The sequence below is a fragment of the Salvelinus sp. IW2-2015 genome, linkage group LG15 (assembly GCF_002910315.2).
Source record: "Salvelinus sp. IW2-2015 linkage group LG15, ASM291031v2, whole genome shotgun sequence".
NCBI classification, from domain to species: domain Eukaryota; kingdom Metazoa; phylum Chordata; class Actinopteri; order Salmoniformes; family Salmonidae; genus Salvelinus; species Salvelinus sp. IW2-2015.
The window spans coordinates 56,275,113-56,299,147 of record NC_036855.1 but is presented as its reverse complement, the minus strand read 5'-3'; the positions used below and the strand labels follow the sequence as shown (position 1 = coordinate 56,299,147).

At 44.6% G+C, this 24,035-nt stretch overlaps 1 protein-coding gene and 1 long non-coding RNA gene across 2 annotated transcripts in view; one reads left to right on the top strand and one right to left on the bottom strand.

The window, feature by feature from the left end:
- The window catches only part of acsf3 (acyl-CoA synthetase family member 3), a 39,238-nt gene extending 38,318 nt beyond the window's left edge, over positions 1–920 (bottom strand). Inside the window, 1 exon segment of the mRNA XM_070447286.1 lies at positions 3–920. Within this exon segment, the coding sequence (XP_070303387.1) occupies positions 3–333 (331 nt within the window). The 5' untranslated portion in view covers positions 334–920.
- On the top strand, positions 919–24,029 carry LOC139028837 (uncharacterized). The gene is made up of 3 exons (XR_011481076.1): positions 919–1,173; positions 21,143–21,269; positions 23,450–24,029. It is a non-coding gene; the product is annotated as an uncharacterized lncRNA (long non-coding RNA).
- Positions 24,030–24,035: the final 6 nt, after the last annotated feature.

Genomic DNA, 24,035 nt, shown 5'->3' with positions numbered 1-24,035 from the left:
GAAGGAGATGCGCTTTCCCTGCAGGTCCCCAGAGGGACAGTCCAAAACTGCCTTGATACGCCCAGCCAGGCCCCTACTACTGCCATACAACACCCTGTAGCTGTGGCTCCCACTGTCGTCCACTATGGCCAGCTTGTCCCCGTACACTCGGGCTCTGGAAAACACAGGGGCACTGTCCCCTGCTGCAGCCTGCCTTGCTCTTGTGGAGGTGTAGGCTCTCCTCAAGACCTGTCCCAGCAGCCATCTCCCTGGCCCTGCCTCACACTGCAAGCAGCCAGAGGCCAAAGCAGAGCGCCACAGAGGGACTGAGTGACGTACTGCCCCTGGCAACATGATGGGAGACTATGCTGCTCAAAGCCACCAATGTTATCCTCATAAAAAGTCCATCCTCATGATGTCAAGCCACACAATGGTCGCATTGGAATACCTGTTCATTTTGAGAGAGATTCATAATTAACATAGGCTGAGTGAAATTGTTATCATAAGAATAGGCGCTATCCCTGCTATAGTGATATGACTGTATTTCTGACAGGCTTGCAGTTAGCCTTTATCCACAGTGACACCTCTATGAATACTGTGCAGGCTAGACTGCTGGCAAATATTTTGCTATGCCACACTGTTTATTTTGAAAGGACAAATCCTTCAGGGACAGGCAGTGGCACAGAATAATAATCAGTTTGTGGTGTGAGCACACTGTTGGTTTTTGCTTCATTCACTTTGGTATACAGTTTAGCTTTTACAGATACAGTGAAGTAGCTCTGCAACTTCAGCAAACAGTCTGTCACCTGACTTGATCTTTGGACATGAGGGTAATGGTGCAGCTAACTGGCTAGCTAACGTAACACCACTCAATGAATATGCTCATAAATAGCAGCTAGCTAACTTAGCTAGCTAGATCATGCTGGTGAAGATTTTTTGCGAGAAAACCCGACTGTGTTTTAGATTCTAACATGCGATGTTAGTATGTTTAAACGATATCCGTTTTCTCAAAGAGCGCAATGTTTGCTAAGCTGGTAATTCAAACCTACTGCTAATGTAAATATTCACCTTACCCAAACACCGGTCATTCTTGTGACGGTGCGTCACAATAAAACTCCGAATGGAAACTGAAGCTAGAGTTTAGGGTTCTGGTTGTGAAACACGGAACAAAGCAATCTGGGACTGAAAATCCAGGTTTTGTTAAATTTGCAGGATAAATAAACAATAGTACAAACAAGTCCTTTTCGTACTGCAATGCTTGACTACTTTAAAACAAAGATGTATCTGTGCTTTATTATGATGTTAGGCTACACTTTCCAGGAAAAGGTGTGGGGTAAGAGGAGATGCTACTCCACTTTAACACAAAAGAGCCAATAACCTCTTGCTAGATTGTTGTACATTTAATTGAGTTATGTTTATGCAATTTGGTAATTCTATTTTATTTTGGGGGGGATTTTTTCCTGGATCAAGAGTGGTGAGGAATCAAGTGGTAGAAGACTTGACTGACCTCTTAATATAGCCTCTATGACTATCAGTAACCCATTCATTACTGTAAACTATGTCAAATCTCAATGTGTGGAGTTTGCAAACTTGAATCTCTTTCCACCTCCTCTTGCCTCAACCTGGTGGCATCTGTTGTTGAGAATCTCACTAAGACTTCTGTTGTGAACACGTGTCAATTCAAACTGAGACATGGAGCATGAGGGAGATGGAAGAGAGAGGAGAGAAAGTGGGATATGCACCACACAGAGTTGTTTTGGCATTAGATCACTCTATGCCACTTCTCCAGCGTGCCAACTAGCTTGGCATCATCTCACAGAGCCGGGCACATTCAGCCACCAGCTGGCAGTCGCGGGCCTCAGATAAGAATTGTTCAGACATGGCACTCATTCAAAAAGTTTTCACTTCCCTGAACCCCTACATTGCAAACGAGGATGGCATGTTCCTATGAAACTGGAGGCTTTGTCTCAGAAAAACTCCCCTCCAGTTTCAGAAGTAGTATCGTCAAAGGGAGAGCCATTCCATTCGCAGAGGAAACGCCAGTCGAGAAGATGCCACCAGCAGCTATATCATCTTCATAGAGTATCCCTTTATCAGAATATTGGCTCAGTAATTATTCATGCAGATGACACCGCTATACTGATACAACCTAAACTGTCGAATGTGGATACAAATTTTTGTTTTCTACGTTTGTGCTTTGGTCACAAAGACCATGTTTGTTTTGGATTAAAACGGCTTATTTGCGTCTGTCGAGGTCAGCCATGTTACTGACACATAGCATAAGGCAGATCTGGAATTCCAGCCACTCAGCACTAGATATAGAGCTGCTCTGGAGAGACATACTGGGATGGATACAATGGGGGGCATGGCGACCTAGCGAACAGACTCTTGGCACTCTTGGAACTCTCCTCTCAGGATGCCAGCCAGCGCCTGCCGTTTTGACGGAGCTCCGGAGCGGGCGTGCAACTTGGCCGGCAGCGGGCGACAACTCCCCTTTCGGTTGGCACAGGACAGGCATATAAGACTTCAGACAGGAGAGAGCGCGTGAGAGCGAGAGAGGACCCCCCTCATATCTGAGGGAAGGAGAGGAGCGAGCTGGGAGAAGAAACCGTCGGGAGTGCCAGAACATGTGTCAGGTTGGCACCATGTGAGAATGATCTTGGCAAGCGCCTCTACTCTCCCCCTCTTGCCCCACTTGGAACACATGGTACGTCGGCAGYGGCATCTGGCCGCGTTGACTCTCAGCAGCTGCGCTTTGTCTTCGCCAGTTGGGACGCTTGGCACTGCCACTTCATCAACTACCTGTGGATCCTCCCGGSCGTGGAGGGGGYGATGAATTATTCYGWGCTGCAGCTGCAAACTTGACTTCCATCCAAGAGATGCAGCACTGTAAACATATGACTATCTCACACCACCCACATACTAACCACCACGGCCGGGACCACTGCGTTTGGGCTGTGCCCAAGCTTACTGGGATATGTCTCCTTGGGCGATGGTTTATTCTAGGTGAAAGACAGAGATACTGCTTTTTTTCTTGTTGGGAGAAGTTGTTGATGCTTTCAAAAGCCAGCTGAGGATTTTTCTGTACAAAGCGAACAAAATGCATTCAATCTTTTGCTAAGGAATGATTACGAATGAATGGATGACCTTTCCACTCTCTTTTGAGTCTTCAAAATGATCGATGCGGAGGCACCGAGGTCATTTGTTAGAAAAGCTCTTAGAAATATTTTCAACTCAGAAAGGAAATAAATAACAGAACAAGAGACACTCTCTTTGGTTAACACAGTGTTTATCTTCCCGCAGAGCTGTCTGGAGAGGAATTGTATCACATTCTTTGCTATGACTGGATAGCTGTGCTCCATACACTCTTTGGAACTTGACTGGGACCTCACTGATGCCTAATGCTCCCCATCTGTGCAAAAACATGTTTGGTTTATGCTGAACTGTTAATTAAAATGTCTACTATGAAAGGCCCACATGCTAGCTTTCTGGGGCAATTCCCTGAGCTTTACTACTGTACCCTTTTCCAAAACGTCAGCACTTCCATCTCCTACAGTGATTACAGAGTACTCACACCAGTTGTAAGGAAATACAGTGTCTCTTCTCAGGATAACTCTGTCGTGTTCTTTCAAAGTAACATGAAAAGAAACCTCTCGAGTCTCGACTGTAGTGCAAAACAACTTTTTTTTTTCCTTCAGGATTTTGCATTAACCACGTATTTGAGATCTGACATCAGGTAGAGGATTTTGACAAAAGCACATCTTCTATTATCTTTAAGAGATCCAGACATCCACATGACTTTGGAGCCTGGGGTTCGCCCCTAGCAAGATAGGTGACCTTATTTGTATTTCAAGTGCTTGTTTCGTTCTGGATTTTTAAAATCTTTACAGTGAATAATACTTTGTAGCCGAACAGATCATTTCTGTCAAGATTCAAAGGCAGTTATTTTTCATGTTCTGCTGATAGTGACCCACTGGGAGTTTGGCTCCATCTGTGTCGCTCTGACCCAGTTTAGCCCTCGGCCACGTCCAACTGTTCCGCATCCCAAACATATGTGCTGTGGCAGGGGGATAAGCGATCATCACCACTCGGGACTCTGAAACACACACTGCAGATATGACACTGGACCCATCTCCTGTCTGCCCATCTTCCCACAGCATATGTCATCAATGCTGGCCCCCAAGAATCACACTCACTCTGGAGGTGGATTTGGAAAAACCCTCCTCCTTCTGAGGGGTACTCCTTTGTGTGGCAACTGCTAAAATTAGGTTATGGCGTGCGTGTGGTGGTGGTGTATATGTGTCTTTGTTTGTACAGTATGTGTTTGTATGTTTATGTGTGTGTGTTTTGCCAATCTAGTATCGGCTATAATGTGTGCATTGTCATTGGCCCAGCTGCTCAGTGCCTGACCTCTGACACCCCCCTGTCTCCCCACCCTCCAGTACTGAGCTGGCCAACAAACAACCATGGGGTTGGCAGACTAGCCATGCAGCTCACTAGCCAGGGCAGTGGCACTAGAGACTTTAAAAAATGCCCTTTGTTGGCAGAAAGGCATGCAGACAGTATCATTGCACAGGGCTGAGGCCCACTGGGACTTTGGTGTGTGAGGCACATATGGAGCACCAGGCTGGTGATGAGCTGCTTATGTGAGCTGCTGATGGCCTTTGAGTGCTGCTCCCTCTGCATGGTGGATTAATGGCTCTCTAGCCTACTACCTATTTACTGTATATGAGCTTGGACTCAATCAAAGTACTTGCCGTAAGCTCTGGACCATTGCAGCGGATCATCGCTGCTAGCTAGCTGCTACCGAGTGGCTATAGTGGCTAACGCCCCTGCCCCGAAGCTAGCATCAGTTTGCCGTGAGCCAGGCACATCTCCCGGCTAGCAAACAAAATTACTACAACTACAATACCTATTTCGCCATCTTGCCCGGACCCTTTGTCGACAAGGCGCCTCGCTGTACCACCACGACTGGTCCACTGACGTAATTCCATCCTCTGTGACCTCAACCGGCCGTCGCCGGACGTCGGAGCAGACGCTTCTACTTACCCCGGCCTGCTAACTTTAAACGCTGTGTCTCCCCCGTGCTAGCGTAGTAAACGAATACCCCACGGCTTCCCTGTCCCATCTATTGCTGTTCACTGGACCCTATGATCACTTGGCTACATAGCTGATGCCTGCTGGACTGTTCATTTATCACGGTACTCTATTTTGTTTATTTTCTTCGTTTATCTGTCGGCCCTAGCCCCGAACTCAGGCCCTGTGTGTAGTTAACCGACCCTCTCTGCCCATTCATTGCCATTTTACCTGTTGTTGTTGTCTTGGCCGTTGTTGTCTTAGCTAGCTCTCCCAATCAACACCTGTGATTGCTTTATGCCTCGCTTTATGTCTCTCTCAAATGTCAATATGCCTTGTGTACTGTTGTTTAGAATAGTTATCATTGTTTTAGTTTCCAGTGGAGCCCCTAGACCCACTCTACATGCCTCAGATTCCTCCTTTGTCCCACACCCCCACACTTTCGGTGACCTCACCTAGGATAACCAGCACGTCCAGAGATGCAACCTCTCTTATCATCACTCAGTGCCTGGGCTTACCTCCACTGTACCCACACCCCACCATACCCCTGTCTGCACATTATGCCCTGACTCTATTCTACCACGCCCAGAAATCTGCTCCTTTTATTCTCTGTCCCCAAACGCACTAGACGACCAGTTTTGATAGCCTTTAGCCGTACCCTCATCCTACTCCTCCTCTGTTCCTCGGGTGATGTGGAGACTAACCCAGGCCCTGCGTGTCCCCAGGCACTTCTGTAATCGGTTTCATGCATGTTAACATCAGAAGCCTCCTCCCTAAGTTTGTTTTACTCACTGCTTTAGCACACTCCGCCAACCCTGATGTCCTTGCCGTGTCTGAATCCTGACTTAGGAAGGCCACCAAAAATTCGGAGATCTCCATACCCAACTACAACATTTTCCGTCAAGATGGAACTGCCAAATGGGGAGGAGTTAGCTTGCAAAGTTCAGTCAGTCATACTTTCCAGGTCTATGCCCAAACAGTTAGAGCTTCTAATCTCTCCAGAAATAAGTCTCTCACTGTTGCCGCCTGTTATAGACCCCCATCAGCTCCCAGATGTGCCCTGGAAACCATATGTGAATTGATTGCCCCTCATCTATCTTCAGAGTTCGTTCTGTTAGGTGACCTAAACTGGGATATGCTTAACACCCCGGCAGTCCTACAATCTAAGCTAGATGCCCTCAATCTCACACAAATCATCAAGGAACCCACCAGGTACAACCCTAAATCCATAAACATGGGCACCCTCATAGATATTATCCTGACCAACTTGCCCTCCAAATACACCTCTGCTGTTTTCAACCAGGATCTCAGCGATCATTGCCTGCATCCGCTATGGGTCCGCGGTCAAACGACCACCCCTCATCACTGTCAAACGCTCCCTAAATCACTTCTGCGAGCAGGCCTTTCTAATCGACCTGGCCCGGGTATCCTGGAAGGATATTGACCTCATCCCGTCAGTCGAGGATGCCTGGTCGTTCTTTGAAAGTAATTTCCTCACCATCTTAAATAAGCATGCCCCTTTCAGAAAATGTAGAACTAAGAACAGATATAGCCCTTGGTTCACTCCAGACCTGACTGCCCTCGACCAGCACAAAAACATCCTGTGGCGGACTGCAATAGCATCGAATAGTCCCCGCAATATGCAACTGTTCAGGGAAGTCAGGAACCAATACACACAGTCAGTCAGGAAAGCAAAGGCTAGCTTTTTCAAACAAAAATTTGCATCATCCTGTAGCTCTAACTCCAAAAAGTTCTGTGACATTGTAAAGTCCATGGAGAACAAGAGCACCTCCTCCCACTGCCTACTGCACTGAGGCTAGGTAACACGGTCACCACCAATAAATCCATGATAATCGAACATTTCTCTACGGCTGGCCATGCTTTCCTCCTGGCTACCCCAAACCTGGCCAACAGCTCCCCCCGCAGCTACTTGCCCGAGCCTCCCCAGCTTCTCCTTCACCCAAATCCAGATAGCAGATGTTCTGAAAGAGCTGCAAAACCTGGACCTGTAAAAATCAGCTGGGCAAGACAATCTGGACCCTCTCTTTCTAAAATGATCCACCGCCGCTGTTGCAACCCCTATTACCAGTCTGTTCAACCTCTCTTTCGTATCGTCCGAGATCCCTAAAGATTGGAAAGCTGCCGCGGTCATCCCTCTTCAAAGGGGGTGACACTCTAGACTCAAACAAACTAGACCCAAACTGTTATAGACCTATATCCATCCTGCCCTGCCTTTCTAAAGTCTTTGAAACCCAAGTTAATAAACAGATCACTGACCATTTCGAATCCCACCATACCCTCTACGCTGTGCAATGCAGTTTCCGAGCTGGTCACGGGTGCACCTCAGCCACGCTCAAGGTACTAAACGATATCATAACCGCTATCGATAAAAGACAGTACTGTGCAGCCGTCTTCATCGACCTGGCCAAGGCTTTCGACTCTGTCAATCACCGTATTCTTATCGGCAGACTCAATAGCCTTGGTTTCTCAAATGACTGCCTTGCCTGGTTCACCAACTACTTCGCAGACAGAGTTCAGTGTGTCAAATCGGAGGGCCTGTTGTCCGGACCTCTGGCAGTCTCTATGGGGGTACCACAGGGTTCAATTCTCGGGGCGTCTCTTTTCTCTGGTGGTATATCAATGATGTCGCTCTTGCTGCGGGTTGATTCCCTGATCCACCTCTATGCAGACAACACCATTCTGTATACATCTGGCCCTTCTTTGGACACTGTGTTAACTAACCTCCAAACGAGCTTCAATGCCATACAACACTCCTTCCGTGGCCTCCAACTGCTCTTAAACGTAGTAAAACCAAATGCATGCTTTTCAACCGTCCGCTGCCCGCACCCGCCCGCCCGACTAGCATCACTACCCTGGACGGTTCTGACCTAGAATATGTGGACAACTACAAATACCTAGGTGTCTGGCTAGACTGTGAACTTCCTTCCAGACTCATATTAAACATCTCCAATCCAAAATCAAATCTAGATTGGCTTTCTATTTCGCAACAAAGCCTCCTCACGCCGCCCAAACGTACCCTAGCAAAACTGACTATCCTAACGATCCTAGACTTTGGCGATGTCATCTACAAAATGGCTTCCAATACTCCATCAGCACACTGGATGCACACTATCACAGTGCCATATGTTTTATAACCAAAGTCCCTTGTTACCACCCACCACTGCGACCTGTATGCTCTAGTCGGCTGGCCCTCGCTACATATTCGTCGCCAGACCCACTGGCTCCAGGTCATCTATAAGTCTACGCTAGGTATGGCTCCGCCTTATCTCAGCTCACTGGTCCGATAACAACACCCACCCGTAGCACGCGCTCCAGCAGGTATATCTCACTGGTTCATCCAAAGCCAACACCTCCTTTGGCTGCCTTTCCTTTCAGTTCTCTGCTGCCAGTGACGGGAACGAATTGCAAAAATCGCTGAAGCTGGAGACTTATATTTCCCTCACTAACTTTAAACATCAGCTATCTGAGCAGCTAACCGATCGCTGCAGCTGTACATAGTCCATCTGTAAATAGCCCACCCAATCTACCTACCTCATCCCCATATTGTTTTTATTTACTTTTCTGCTCTTTTGCACACCAGTATCTCTACTTGCACATCATCATAATCTGCTCATGTATCACTCCAGTGTTAATCTGCTATATTGTAATTACCTCGCTACTATGGCCTATTTGTTGCCTTCCTCCTCACGCCATTTGCACACACTGTATATAGACTTTCTTTTTTTCTATTGTGTTATTGACTGTACGCTTGTTTATTCCATGTGTAACTCCGTGTTGTTGTATGTGTCGCACTGTATTGCTTTATCTGGGCCAGGTTGCAGTTGTAAATGAGAACAAGTTCTCAACTAGCTTACCTGGTTAAATAAAGGTGAAATTAAAATACAATTTAAATTAACAAAGTGACCCAACCCAGGCCAGGCCAGGGCTGAAATGATAGCCTTGTGGGAGCTGCTTCCTCCAGGTCACACAGTGACAGTATGGTGACTCTACAGTTAGGCACCAGGTAGAAACAGTAAGAAATCTGATGAATAGGAGGAGTGTGATAACTAGTGAAGGTGCGTCCATCAGGTATCCTCAACCAATCAGACACTGAGGGGCTTGCTCCACTGGCTTTATTATAAGCTTCATAGAGCAATGGACCAGCTGATGGTTTCCCACTAATGACTTATAGATTCCCTTCTTTCCCTTTCAACATCCTTCCAAGAAAATGGAAACAATTGAGCAGGACCGACAATCAGGACTTTTCCCAAATGTACTCCCAGACTAACTCTAACTTTCAGAGATATTTGTCATTTAGCAGACGCTTTTAGAGATGAGGACTCACCGCAAGCCACCAAACAAAATGTCTTGCTCTGTTTGGGGTTTGCACTTGGAAACGTTAAAGTATTTCATTCATCTGAACGTGCTGTTATATTACATCCAGATGTCAACTTTGATTCTTTAATCTAATCCATATACGTCCTCTTTCACAATATGTTCCCAATTTAAGTAAAATTGCCATATTCCTTCCTAAATTCAAATGGAGGGATTGTGTTTATAATGTCTAAGGCATTGCATGTGTTTGCAATACATGATGTTTATGGGTAATGTGGACATGAGAGAAATAAATCACCTGAAACATACATCCTCCTCTTTTAACACTGAGCACTGTTTTTATTTCCCCTATCCTATTTCTTTGCACAAAGCTTGACATCCGTCTGTCTTCCGCTTCACTCTTCTCTCATTACATTACCCACCTCCTCCCCTCTCTCTCCCCCTCTATCTGAGACTGGCACTCTGCTTGGGTGGTGTGTTCACAGAGAGACAGTGCCATATGCTGTCTAGCCTCCCAGGGAGAACGTAACAGTACCAGCTCTGCTGCAGTGCTGTGGCTGGGGCTGTGGCTGTACATGGAAGAGTCTATCATCACAGAGCTTATAGGCTCTCTGAAGGCTCATACATGCATTATAAGCATTATAACTATTTTACTGTAAAATGTTAACTCAATGGTCTTTTTGTAAAGGGAATAGTATAGTCAATATCCAGGAATTCTTGGTAATAATCTGACATAATCAGTCAGACATAGTTAACTTGTTCCTCCATCCAGAAACTTCACACATCGTATCTACAGAGCCTCTCTCTAATCCCACAGTGGATCTTCATCATTGTCCTCTAGTTCTGTGTCCTCACCTTCTCTCTGTGGCTGAGGGCAGACTCCTCTGTGTAGCTGTGCACTGTGACTGCACCTTCGGCTGTTATTGTCTTCATTCTGTGAGCTGCCAGCTCCTGACAGACCTGTCCCATTTTTCAACAAGGGAGCCTCAGAAAGCCCTCCATACTAGTGAACACTTCACGTCTGTCGTAAACAACCAGAGAGCTGTTGGGATTGATTCTTGAAAATGGTCTACCTTGTAGCGAGTGGACCTGCCAATGCCTCCCCACAGCTGCAAATATGAAGTCTTCAAAAATTCAGCAGAGGGAGAGATGTGAAATGTGAAAAGCTTTTGTTCAGAGGCGCCGTATCTCAAGTCTTAAAGAGGCTCTGAACTTTTTTGTTGTTCCTCTGTGTACTTTGAGTGGTGGTGGTGGGGGAGGAGGGTGTGTAGGTAGAGGATGTGAGGGTGTGCGTTGAGGGGGATGTGTGTTCAGAATTCATCTTGTCTGTGTATTCATTACCACTTTGCATTTCAAGCAGAGGGGTTCAGTGCTCCACTAAATCGCAGGAAGGATTGTTAGGCACGCGTGTTATTAATTTTTTCAGGTCCCGTGGCGTCTGTATGAATCTTAATGCTGCTGACTGGGCTAGTGCGCTATCGACTTTCTTTAAAATATGAAGAAGCTTGCTGGAAGCGCCCAGGGTCATTAGCTGAAGAGTGGGCGCAAATCCCTCTCTCAGGCAGTCTGGCTTCACCGTGTTAAATGTGCTCTTAAAATATTCATAATCATACTCGTGCACACACACACACACACACACAATGCACTGGGGAGAAAGGGGGCAGTGAAAATCAATATTAAAATGTATTCCTGTTTTCACGTCTGGTTAATTAGCTGTGGTTCTTAAGCCATGAAGTTTGTGAAGAGATTAAGAGTATGTATTTCAGTGACAAGATAATATGTATTCCATCAGAGCCGACCCTGTTGAATTAGATAGCAGTAGTTGTGTTGATCAAAACGGATGATAATATAAATGGTATGAATTATATAGTTTATGGCTTTTTTTGAAGTCTCTTCAGATAATAGGTTAAAAACAAACAGTTTTCCACAGAATTATGTGTACACAGACACATTAGTGCGGTTTCTAATGCACTGGTTTGTTTTTGTCTGTTTTGTATAATTTTTATTTACTGTAAAACTGCATGAAGTAATCACAGATTGGGTGTTAATAGAAAGCCGAGCACACATTGCTGACGTAACTGTCTGTGACAAGCATACTTTATTATTTGTCCCAAGGATATGCCATCGTAAACTTAACAGAAACAGAAGAGGTGGAGACTGTTGTGTTGTCAGGTGAATGATCCTTTTAATGCTGATATGTAGCATGCTCCAAACTGTGCTGTAAATAATAACAACGATGCTTTTACCGTATGATGGTTATGATCCTTTGTTGTTGCATCCTCCCCACATTGCACTTTTAGAAAAAAAAAGGGTTTCATAGGGGTTCTTCAGCTGTCCCTATAAGAGAACCCTTTTGGGTTCCAGGTAGAACCCTCCTGTGGAAAGAACCAAGAAGGTTTCTACCAGGAACCAAAAAGGGTTCTAGCTGGAACCAAAAAGGGTTCTACCTGGAGCCATAAAGGTGTCTTCAAAGGGTTCTCCTATGGGGACAGCTGAAGAACCCTTTTTGGTTCTAGAAAAAAAGGTGCCGTCTAAGAGTAGGTACAATAAATCCTTTGGTGATCGCTGATCTTATTACATATTAATTAACCTTATGATGTGACAACAGTTGGATGGATATGGATATCTCTTAATACTGTCTACCACTGGTTCAGTTATTTATTTATAGTCTCTAAAAGCACTGTGATGGCAAACAACAAGAAAACCCTTCGCTTTTCATGTGACATGTTTGTGTGTCAGCCACACATTGTTACAACACACACACACACACAGAGAAATATGCTCCCTTGAATTAACATGACATTCTTAGGCATGTCTTCCCCTCTATTTGCCGCCTGTCTGTTATTGTTAAAGGGCCAACTTTCCGAAGTATCCCTTTATCTACTCCTCAGTCAGATGAACTCATGCATCCAGTATGAAGGAAGTTAGAGATTAGAGAGTCAGCGAGTTTAGTGAGCCAATGCTAACGAGCGTTAGTGCAATGACTGGAAGTCTATAGTATTTTTTTTATTTATTTCACCTTTATTTAACCAGGTAGGCTAGTTGAGAACAAGTTCTCATTTGCAACTGCGACCTGGCTAGTAGCATGCTAACAGTTACCATAGACTTCCAGTCATTGTGCTAATGCTAGTTAGCAACTTCCTTCAAAAGGCACGCAGAGACATAAAAATGGTATCCACGACCATGAGTTCATCTGACTCTGGGGAAGTAGAATCCTGAAATATCCCCTTTAAGATGTTTGTGGTGGTGAGGCATTTGAAAGGGCCTAATGAATTGGCCATTAATGGATCTTTGATGGGCTGGGTTAATGAGGTCACTTGTTTCATCTCACCACCCTACAGGCAACAGGGTTCCGTGGTAATGGCCTGGTCACAGCACCTTGACATGTGGCAGCAACTGAGGGATCAGGGGTCACAAATGCAGTCCTACTGGTGAGAAAGGGTTGAAGCTGAGACTTACAGGAGAGGAGGGCTCATAGGTTCCCATATAGAGGTACATAATGACATTGCAATTCAGCAGTGTAGCATGTATTATGTACTATTGTGTGTGAGTGCACATGACTCTTTCTGTGAATTTGTTATCTATATGTGTGTGTTTGTCCCTTGGTGGATTTGTGTTTGAGGAAGGGACTACCACATGGTTCCTCTTTAAGAAGATTGGATCCTGCCCACTGCCTGGCTTTCATTATGCAATCACCGCTCTGTACTTCCTGCATCCAACCCACAGACTGACTAACTAGCCGTTGGGGACTTCCACTTCCAGCCACAGGACACCTGATGGACCGGCCACAGCCTGAACAACAATGCTCTTTTCTGGGATACAAACTTGGGGTGTAAGGCATGATGCTGCAGTCGTGCCCTCTCTCATTAAAGATCCTGATTGAGGATATAGAATGTCAAACGCAACAGAAGAGAGGGTGTCATTTCCATCTTTCTATCTAACTGTTCATTTTAAGTATTCATGAGATGAGTAATTTTTTTCTAGGAACTAGGCATGTGCGGCGTGTGCTATTTATATGGTAATAATTTGAGAGGGTTGAAGTTACGGGTCCATCAATGGGTTGAACATGTGTGAGACAGGTGCTGCGATGGAGATCTGGCCAAAACAATCACGTTGCTACAGAAAGGACTGCCTAATTGAGCTCTGTTTGTGTGGCATGGCGCTGAACAATGGCTCATGGCTGGCAGATGCAACAGGGGGCCAGTAATATCGACAAAGCCCACCGAACAATACCAGCAGGAGGACAATGGAGGGTTACTGCAGAGAGCAGAGATGACAGGAGCAGAGGAAACGATACAAGAATTAAATATGAAATGGCATTTCTAGTTTTTCACGACTGCCTTATCGCCAGTGATGGCCTGAAAACGGAAATCGACTAACAAAATTAAAAGCGAGAGTTTTGTCTGGACACCTCCCTGCAGCAATTTCTGAGATACTGGTATTCTGAGTTAATGTACCTGTCTGGTTCAAGGGGGAAAGTCATTCCCTAGTTCTATACTGTACTCACAGACTATAGGGGAAACATGTTCTGTTTCATTTGACGAAAAAAAGAATGTCCGCAACTCTGGTATGCTCCCATGGTGATTGTAACAGATGCCCAAAAAAGACAACGTATTGATCCGAGTTGGATCTGCGTCAGGTCATATGCCACTGTGAAACACACCTACTTAAGTAACCTCGAGAGGCATGTTCATCCGGTCAATTGAATACATATAGTACATTAACGTAACAATACATATTACACAGTAGACATATGGAAAAACATGAATACATGTTGATTTGTTTATCCATGTCAAGTAATATAGGTGTGCAGTAGATTAAAAACAGGTGAAACAAATGTGTCAATCATTTTGTATACAATACTGTATTATATAGGGAAAATGGAAACCCTGTGAGTGGTTTTGACTAGAATAGATACAGCTTATGTCAGAGTTTACTTTTCATAGCAGGTTAGGAGAACTTACGAAGCAGGTTAGGAGAATAAACATAGCAGGTTAGGACAATTGGGTTAAGTGTAGGGTTAGCTAAAACGCCCCAAAAATCTACTTTAGACGTCAAATTAACATAAGCTATATCTTGTATAGCCATAAACACATTTTATAGAAAAGGTTTTATATTTAGTTCCTCGTTTATACCTCTTGGAAACAGTGTTGAGGGAATGTATCCTAAAGGACTCTTGTCTCAGGAGGAAATTGTCACCTCGCTAGAGGTTATTTAAGTAGGCGTGTTTCACAGTGGTGTATGACGTGACGAAGATCCAACTCGGATCGAAACGTGGTCTTTTTTGTGCGTCCGATTAAATCACCATGCCAGAGTTGCGGCCATTTCTTTTTTCTTTGATACGTTCCGCTGTCCTGCACCTGTTAAGTGCATATTTTTCCATTTTTTTCTACTGTTTCATTTGACCCCATCTACAGTATGGTGGAGTGGTGAACATGAACACTTTGTTAGAACTCTACTCCCTGAGGCCAGCACTTACATCCCCCTCAAATTGTTTTATCTCGCTATGTATTGATCTAGGTGTATTTTTTTATGTTAGTCGTTATGGCGAGTTGCGGTCAGGCAGGCTTGTGAAGGACTACTTACTTACTCCAGGGCACTGCCATAACAACTTTATCAATCCATTACTTTAGATGTGTACTGAAACTGTGGTCACTTGCCCCTAATGATTATATATGGCTGTAGATTGAACAATTTAATTTGCAAGGCAGTTATGGGATCATGTAAACCCCAGATAGAGATGAATGTCTTCTCTTCTAGTCATTATGTGTTACTTCCATACATTAACATGAAAATGGGACATTAGGCTATGAGTCAATTAAAGACCATCCAAAACAGCCATGGCGCAGAAGTCGGTGAGTGGGTGTGTACGTACGTGCCTGCCTGCCTGCCTGCCTGGCTGTATGTGCATACTTGCGTGCGTGCGTGTGTGTGTGTGTTTGTTCTCACACACAACWGGCTCAGAGCCTGGGAAAGAGAGAGCATATTTGGTTTGGCCTCCTGTCTTCTGTTCCGGGGGACTGTGAAATCTGAAATTAAACGCATCGCCATCGTGAAGCAATTCAGCCTTATAAGTCATCCTCTCTGGTAATTGTTTGTTTATTGGAGCTTGTTCAAATGCAATATTGTTGAGGGAGCCAGTGTGTGAGTGTGCTGGTGGGAGGTCACGCTGTTTCAGTTAGAAAGGGGGGGATAGAGAGCAGGGATAGAGAGAGAGGACGTGAGACTGAACTAGACAGGCAGACGGTCAGGGATGGATGCAGGGGGAGATGGGGAGTGCTGGGCGATGGGGGTGGGCTGCTGGTAGTCTAGTGGTTAAGAGTGTTGGGCCAGTAAATGAAAGGTCACTGGTTCAAATTCCTGAGCCAAATAGGTGAAAAATGTGTCTGTGTGCTTGAGCAAGGCACTTAACCCTAATGTCTCTGCTAAATGATGAAAATGTCAAATGTAAATATATGGCCTGGCRGGGCTGAGAGGTCGGGGGTCAGCTGTGTGTGGTCAGACCAGACAGATGGTCTGAGAGGAGTTGACCAGAGATGGTGCCTAGACAGGGCAGGTACAGTACATGCTAACTGGCAGATAAGGTCATGACCCCACTGACCCTCTTTTATGCCTGGTCTGTCTTTTCATTCTTACCAGTGCTCACTGGGAGACATACAAAAACCCAAAACATGTAGAGACTTGAACACCATGATTAATGAGTTGAAAGGGGTTGCGATCTGTTTCGATCAGTATAGATTACTGCTGCCTTCTCATGTGCACCACACAAAGATCAAATGCAAATATTAGAAGTTGTAATGTATTAATATATTGTATTTGGCAGTATCTCCACAATTGTATTTATTTATGGTTTATTTGAATAGGGACAGAAATCAACACATTGCCACACTAACAAAACGTCATCAGAAACGTTGTAGCGCCACAGTGTGAATGTTTATGCAAATTTTCAACAGCCAGTGTCTGTACAGTATGTGGCTGTATAGTACAGTATGTACTGCTAGTGTGCCGTATTCTGACCCGTAACAGTAGAGTGACCTGGTGAGAGGGGGACTGTGGCAGTAGGAGCTGGAGGGGGGAGTAGTAGGAACCATGAGGTGGACCATCGCTGCTGAGGTATTCATCTGGTTAATGTAACCCCAGTCAGACTGCCCAGGCCCTGCCCAGCCAGGGGTATGGTCTATTTAAAAGCACCCCTGTCTCCCTCTGCCCTAACAGAACACGCTCCATATGCCATCTGTCAATCCCCTCCTCCTCACCTCCTCCTCACCTCCCCCCTATTCCCCAGTCAGCCTGTGAAGCCCAGTAATGAGAGGATTAACCGTGTGTGTGCTGGAGGAGGAAGCAGCCCTGTAAAGCAGGTCAGCGGTAGTCTTCTTAACAACAGATGGAGAGAAGACTGACAGAAAGAGAGAGGGAGCGAGAAAGACTGAGGCAGAGAGAGAGATATGGATTTGATCCTCTGTATCGGGGCTCCATTGTTCTCCCTTGCCTGGCGGGGGCAGCGTGTGTGTGTTGACAGGGCTGACTGACAGCTGCAGGGTTGGAGAGCAGGTGTGACGGCAGAGCAGATCAGGGGAGACAACGGGGCCCAATTTAGCCCTACACTTCTGGTGCTAACGAGGACGCGCCCACTGCTACCCGCCCTGCCCGCCACTATCATCTGTTTATGTGTGTCCAAACCTCTGGCTCCTGCCTGKGTTGCTACATGAGGACACACCCAGAGAACTGTCACTCACATCAAGGAGAGGATGTCAATGACACAATGAATACATCAACTGAAAAATGGTGTTTAGAGGCCTGATGATTAAACTGTAATCTGATTTTTATACAGTGATCTGGCGTAGTACTGTACACATCTGAGAGATGGACACTCCGTCTGGATGTTCAGAATTTGGACAGGTATTTTCCCATTGCATATTAACATTAGAAACGGTGATTTCACCCATACAGTATRTGAGAATGAAGCATTGCTCTGACAACTAGCATGTTTGTAACACATGGATGATTCTCACAGATTATTTTGGTTGTGCAAAGCATAATTTACACATCCCTTTGTTTCAACTTCCACATCCAAGAGAAAGATGTGTGAGACCAGGGAGCAATTTTCTTCCAAAACAGATTCAAGGCAGCGGAGTGAGCAGATGTAGGGAAAACAATCTGTCCAACTATTTCAAGTTACCAATCAATGTTGAAAGTAATTGGCAATAAGTTTCCAAATTTGCTGTAATAGGAATAGAAAACCACTTCCCTCCATGATTGTGGCTTTATCAATGAAGCGTGTCTCCTGAATATCTCACTTGAATAAGCAATTAAACAAGCCAACAGTGAACTACAGACCAGAATGCATATTGATGCGATAGATCAGCCAAAATAAATCAATGCCCTCTAATTATCTTGCAGTGTTAAAACCAATGCCATCCATATTCATTCAGTGTCATTCATAACACCCAAGGCCACGCATGTTAATTAGTTATTGTATCACGCAGCCACAGCCTTTTGAGTATTAAACCATATTGTCCTTGGGTCTGTGTTGGATGATGCTGTAGAAACCAGAGCAGGCAGGCAGGCAGACAGGCAGACAGGCAGACAGGCAGAAAGAAAGAAAGAAAGAAAGAAAGAAAGAAAGAAAGAAAGAAAGAAAGAAAGAAAGAAAGAAAGAAAGAAAGAAAGAAAGAAAGAAAGAAAGAAAGAAAGAAAGAAAGAAAGAAAGAAAGAAAGAAAGAAAGAAAGAGAGAGAAAGAAAGAATGCCAGAATGCCTGGCCCTGGGGCTGTAATCCCGTAGAATACATACAGGACTCAGTGAGCAGGAGAGGTGTTACACTGTAAACGCCCGCGTGTTTGTCACTGTGTGAACGTAGAGTTAGGCCATGTGTTTTACCATACGGCATCCATTGTGTTTATTTATGTGTTGTGGTTGGCAGTTGTTTGCGTGTTTGCTTAAATTTATGCAATGTGTGTGTTTCTGGGTGGTTGTGTTTGGATGAAGATGTGTGCATATACAGTTGAAGTCGGAAGTTTACATACACCTTAGCCAAATACATTTAAACTCAGTTTTTCACAATTCCTGACATTTAATCCTAGTACAAATTCCCTGTTTTAGGTCAGTTAGGATCACCACTTTAAGAATGTGACATGTCAGAATAATAGCAGAGAGAATGATTTATTTCAGCTTTTATTTCTTTCATCACATTCCCAGTGGGTCAGAAATGTACATACACTCGGTTAGTATTTGGTAGCATTGCCTTTAAATTGTTTCACTTGGGTCAAACGTTTCAGGTAGCCTTCCACAAGCTTCCCACAATAAGTAGGGTGAATTTTGGCCCATTCCTCCTGACAGAGTGTCACGACTTCCACCGAAGTCGGTCCCTCTCCTTGTTCAGGCGGCGTTCGGCGGTCGACGTCACCGGCCTTCTAGCCATCGCCGATCCACTTTTAATTTTCCATTTGTTTTGTCTGTGTCTTACACACCTGGTTTCAATTCCCCAATTACTTGTTCATTATTTACCCTCTGTTCCCCCATGTTTGTTTATGAGTAATTGTTTATTGTATTGCGATCCGAATGTGTGGCCTTGTCTTTTTACGACGTGTATTGTTATTATTTGAGTAAAATTGCTTTCATTACTCATATCTGCTGTCCTGCGCCTGACTCATCTCACCAGCTACACACAGACGCTTTACACAGAGCTGGTGTAACTGAGTCAGGTTTGTAGTCCTCCTTGCTCACACACACTTAAATTCTGCCCACAAATTTTCAATGGGATTGAGGTCAGAACGTTGTGATGGCCACTCCAATACCTTGACTTTGCTGTCCTTAAACCATTTTTCCACAACTTTGGAAGTATGCTTGGGGTCATTGTCCATTTGGAAGACCCGTTTGCGACCAAGCTTTAACTTCCTGACTGATGTCTTGAGATGTTGCTTCAATATATCCACATCATTTTCTTTCCTCATGATGCCATCTATTTTGTGAAGTGCACCAGTCCCTCCTGCAGCAAAGCACCCCCACAACATGATGCTGCCACCCCTGTGCTTCACGGTTGGGATGGTGTTCTTCGGCTTGCAAGCCTCCCCCTTTTTCCTCCAAACATAACGATGGTCATTATGACCAAACAGTTCTATTTTTGTTTCATCAGACCAGAGGACATTTCAACCCCATGTGCAGTTGCAAACCGTAGTCTGGCTTTTTTAATGGCGGTTTTGGAGCAGTGGCTTCTTCCTTGCTGAGCGGCCATTCAGGTTATGTCAATATAGGACTCATTTTACTGTGGATATAGATACTTTTGTACCTGTTTCCTCCAGCATCTTCACAAGGTCCTTTGCTGTTGTTTTGGGATTGATTTGCACCAAAGTACGTTCATCTCAAGGAGACAAACCGACTTGCCAAAACTATAGTTTGTTAACGAGACATTTGTGGAGTGGTTGAAACCTAAGTGTATGTAAACTTCCGACTTCAACTGTATGTACGTTTTCCAGAGAGATCGTAGGGTGTGTGGGAGGGAGTAGGCAGTCTGTCAGAGAGGGTAGTGTAGTACTGTAGTGAGTGGGCAGCAGATGTCAGACTTCTCAGCCCTCCCCCGCCCAGGGAGCACCTGTTGGGCCGGGGGCCATCTGGAGGTTGAGACCTATTACTCTGTGTGTGTGTGTGTGTGTGTGTGTGTGTGTGTGTGTGTGCGTGCGCACATGCGTGTATGAAAAGGGGGTTGGAGGCGTTTTGTCCCGCAAGGCCACACCCCAGTGATACACTCTACACTGACCTGCATGACACTGCACTTCTCCAGACCTCCACATCCCTCTCTCTTTTGCGTCATTTTCCATCAACCCCCAAAACATCTCTCTCTCTCTCTCTTTGTCTTTCCATCTAAAACATCTATCTTCCATTACATCTGGTCCTATCAGAACGCTTCGGAGGCGCTGCTGTACATACATTAACAATTCTCACACTGCCTAATAGAATAGAAAAGATAAGACATATAGATCAGAACTAGCGTCAGTGACACCCCAGGTAGAGTGAAGCTGCAGCTCTGCCACACCTTGGATGGTGATACAGAGGTGTGTATCACTGGTAGGGTTGCAATTCTACCGGTAATTTTGGTAATTAACAGAAAATATATGGCAATCTAGTTTTTTGGCAATTTAAACTTAAAGATTTTTATTTTTTATTATTCATATATAGTATTCATTTATTATATCTGTGTCCATGAGTTTCTAGTAGATAGACCATACGGTTCAAGAGAAAACAGTTTAATTAATGAAAAAAAAACAATAGCATTATTTTCAATTAACTCTGGAACTCTTCCAACTATTGACTTTTTTTACAACTGCCACAAGTTTGATGCCAAAACATTGGCAACAAATACTTATAGACATAGTCAAATAAATAACTTTGTAAAAAAAAAAATATATATATATATATAAGGCTAGTTCATGCTGAAACCCTCATATTTAACACCAATGGTATTCACTAAGTTGATATTTAGGATCATGTTTTACAGCTTTGTCATTCAAATGTTTGTTTTTTTTTTAAATCATCTTAATAAATGACTTCATATATTTTACATGTGATACGGCCACGCAGAGGGCCCGAGATCATTACAGACACCTGTGATATTCTGAAGTACCCAAAAGGGCCACATTGTGATAGATTACATCAAATCCTAGTTAGTTCACTGGTAAATTTGGAAAGTTTCCAGTAATATACCCTCCCTTTCCAACCCTAATCACTGGTTATTGTATCTCTGCTCTGGTCTGTAGCAATGCTGCTGCATCTCCTCTCCTGCTCCAACAGATGTGGATCCCCATGGTGACAGGAGAAAAACACCAGAGAGCACTGCAGATGGATGAGTTACACATCACAAAGAGGAGGAGACAGAATGACAGAGTATGTGTTTGTGTTGCTGTGTGTGTGGTGTGCATGTGAATGTGCGTTTGTAAAAGCAGGTGTGAGAGCACACATACAGCGTGTGCATGACTCCATGTAGACAAATGTATATATCTGGGCCTGTAGTTTCCTAATAGATGGGTGTCAGGGTGAGAGACAGACAGACAAAGGGAGAGAGAAAGCTCTCAATTCAATATTTCTTAATTTTGCCATGTCTACTGAACAAAAATATACGTGTAGCAATTTCAACGATTTGACTGAGTTACGGTTCATATGAGGAAATCTGTCAATTGAAATAAATAAATTAGGCCCTAAACTATGGATTTCACATGTCTGGGCAGGGGCGCAGCCATGGGTGGGTCTGGGAGGGCATAGGCCCACCCACTTGGGAGAAAGGATCACTCACTGGAGGGCCAGGCCCAGCCAATCAGATTGGGTTTTTCCCCACAAAAGGGCTTTATTACAGACAGAAATACTCCTCAGTTTCATCAGCTGTCTGGGTGGCTGGTCTCAGACGATCCCACAGAAGAAGCCGGATCTGGAGGTCCTGTGCTGGCATGATTACACTTGGTCTGGGGTTGTGAGGCCGGTTGGACGTACTGGCAAATTCTCTAAAATGACGTTGGTAGAGAAATTAACATTTATAATGAACATTCAATTATCTGGCAACAGCTTTCCTGCAGTCAGCATGCCAATTGCACACTCCCTCAAAACATGAGACATCTGTGGCTTTGTGTTGTGTGACAAAACTGCACATTTTAGAGTGGCCTTTTATTGTCCCCCGCACAAGGAGCACCTGTGTAATGATCATGCTGTTTAATTATCTTCTTAATATGCCACACCTGTCAGGTGGATGGATTATCTTGGCAAAGGAGAATTCCTCACTAACAGGGATGTAAACAAATTTTTGCACAAACTTTGAGAGAAATAAGCTTTTTGTGCATATGTGCATAACATTTCTGGGAACAAATTCAAGCAACACTTCACATGTTGCGTTTATATTTTGTGTTCAGTAATAGTACGGTAGGTCTCAACACCTAATAGCAATACTAGTGTCTATGCGAGAGGAAAATGGAAAACGTTACCGAGTATTGGTCGTCATGGAAACCAAATTGTCGTAACGCCATATGGCTGCTGGGAGAGGTGAATTATGAGATGTTGGGGAGATGTTGAGGGTGAGCCCATGGAAGGTCATGGACTTGCAGTAGTATGTACAGCCCTGAAGGTGGCGTTGTATTGTATGACAGGTACTATACATTACCAAGCAGATTATTCTGTCATATTTAGTCACTACACATAAGCCAACAAATACTCTTTTCGATACTTTACTCTTTCTATTCACCCCTTTCCCTTTTTCATCTGTACACAGCATGTGAGGATATCATAATGGTTGTAAACCATATGGTTTGAAAACGCAACAATACCATAGATTATCATCATCACTTTCGAGCCTGCGTGAGTGGCACAGAAATTAGACAGGCATGCCGTTATGTGAGTTTTATCTGAGCACACAGTTAAATGGAGAGTGAAGGGGCATCATTCTCACTGGGGCTTAATGTGTTTGGACTCACAGGGTTAAGAGTAATGACAGCTTCTCCAGACAACAGAATCCTCCCGCCGTGCCACGCCTGCTAAAACAGCCCCGTCACATCGTATCCTAGCAGCACCCAGGGCAAATAGACACTACTCTGTCAGAGGAGGAATTCATACCCACAAAGCACTGATGCCAGACCCCCTCTCTTCCAGTCTCCCCCATCGCGCACAATCATCTTTAGGTGTCACCATGTCCACACACCCACTCAGGACCAGAGAGGGTGCAGTGGGGGCAGACGGGGAAGTTGGGGGAGGTAGGGGTGTGCAGAAGCCTGTCTATTTTGAGGTCATGTTTGATAAGCCCTTCCTATGAAGTGACGAGATGAAATGACAGTTTGCCAAAAGCGGGTCACGGGGCAGGGTGTAGGCAGCCTAGCATGGTCGTCTATGGACATAATTAGGCATTCATTATCATATCAGTTAATTACTGGACTACTGGTTGTTTTCTCTCAGGAAAGATCCCTTCTGGACACCAGCTCAACATAGGGAACAGATTTCTGATGCATACATATTTTGTTCCTTTTTCTCTCCCGTTCCCTTATTATAATAGTTGTGATGGTTAAACAATGGCTTTGCTCTTATTCTAGCTGCAGGCGCCATCTGGGAGCGAGACGTGCATTACAGGAGCTATCCATATGGTCGGGCATCATGACTTTGCTCATCTCATCTCCCGTCAACATCTCTTCTGCTCAAGTCCTCTCTCAAATTATCCACGTACACATTCTTAACAGAAAGACAAAAACATGCTTGTGTTTATGTATTTTTGCAGAGATTATACAAATTTACACATATCAGTCGGTAAAATGTTAAACTCATGTCTTCAATACTCTTAAAATGTACATTTCCTCATTAATCAGGTGCTATAGATTAAGACTCTTCATACTATCTGATTATAACACATTTATTATAATACAGAAAATGATTTGCCACCTCAATATCATCCCCACCCCCAGTCGTTGTTCAGTGTCGGGAGCTGGGGGCTTTTTTAGACCCATCTGCTGTCTCGCACCTTCTAATCTGCACCCCCCACCCCCGGAACCCAACGGCACCGTACTCCTCATCCTGTTCCCATCCTACCCACCCATCACCCAGTGCATAATATATTCCCCCTGTAGCCAAATACTACAGCTCACATTGTATTAAGCCACATTGCATATGCTTATAACACGCACA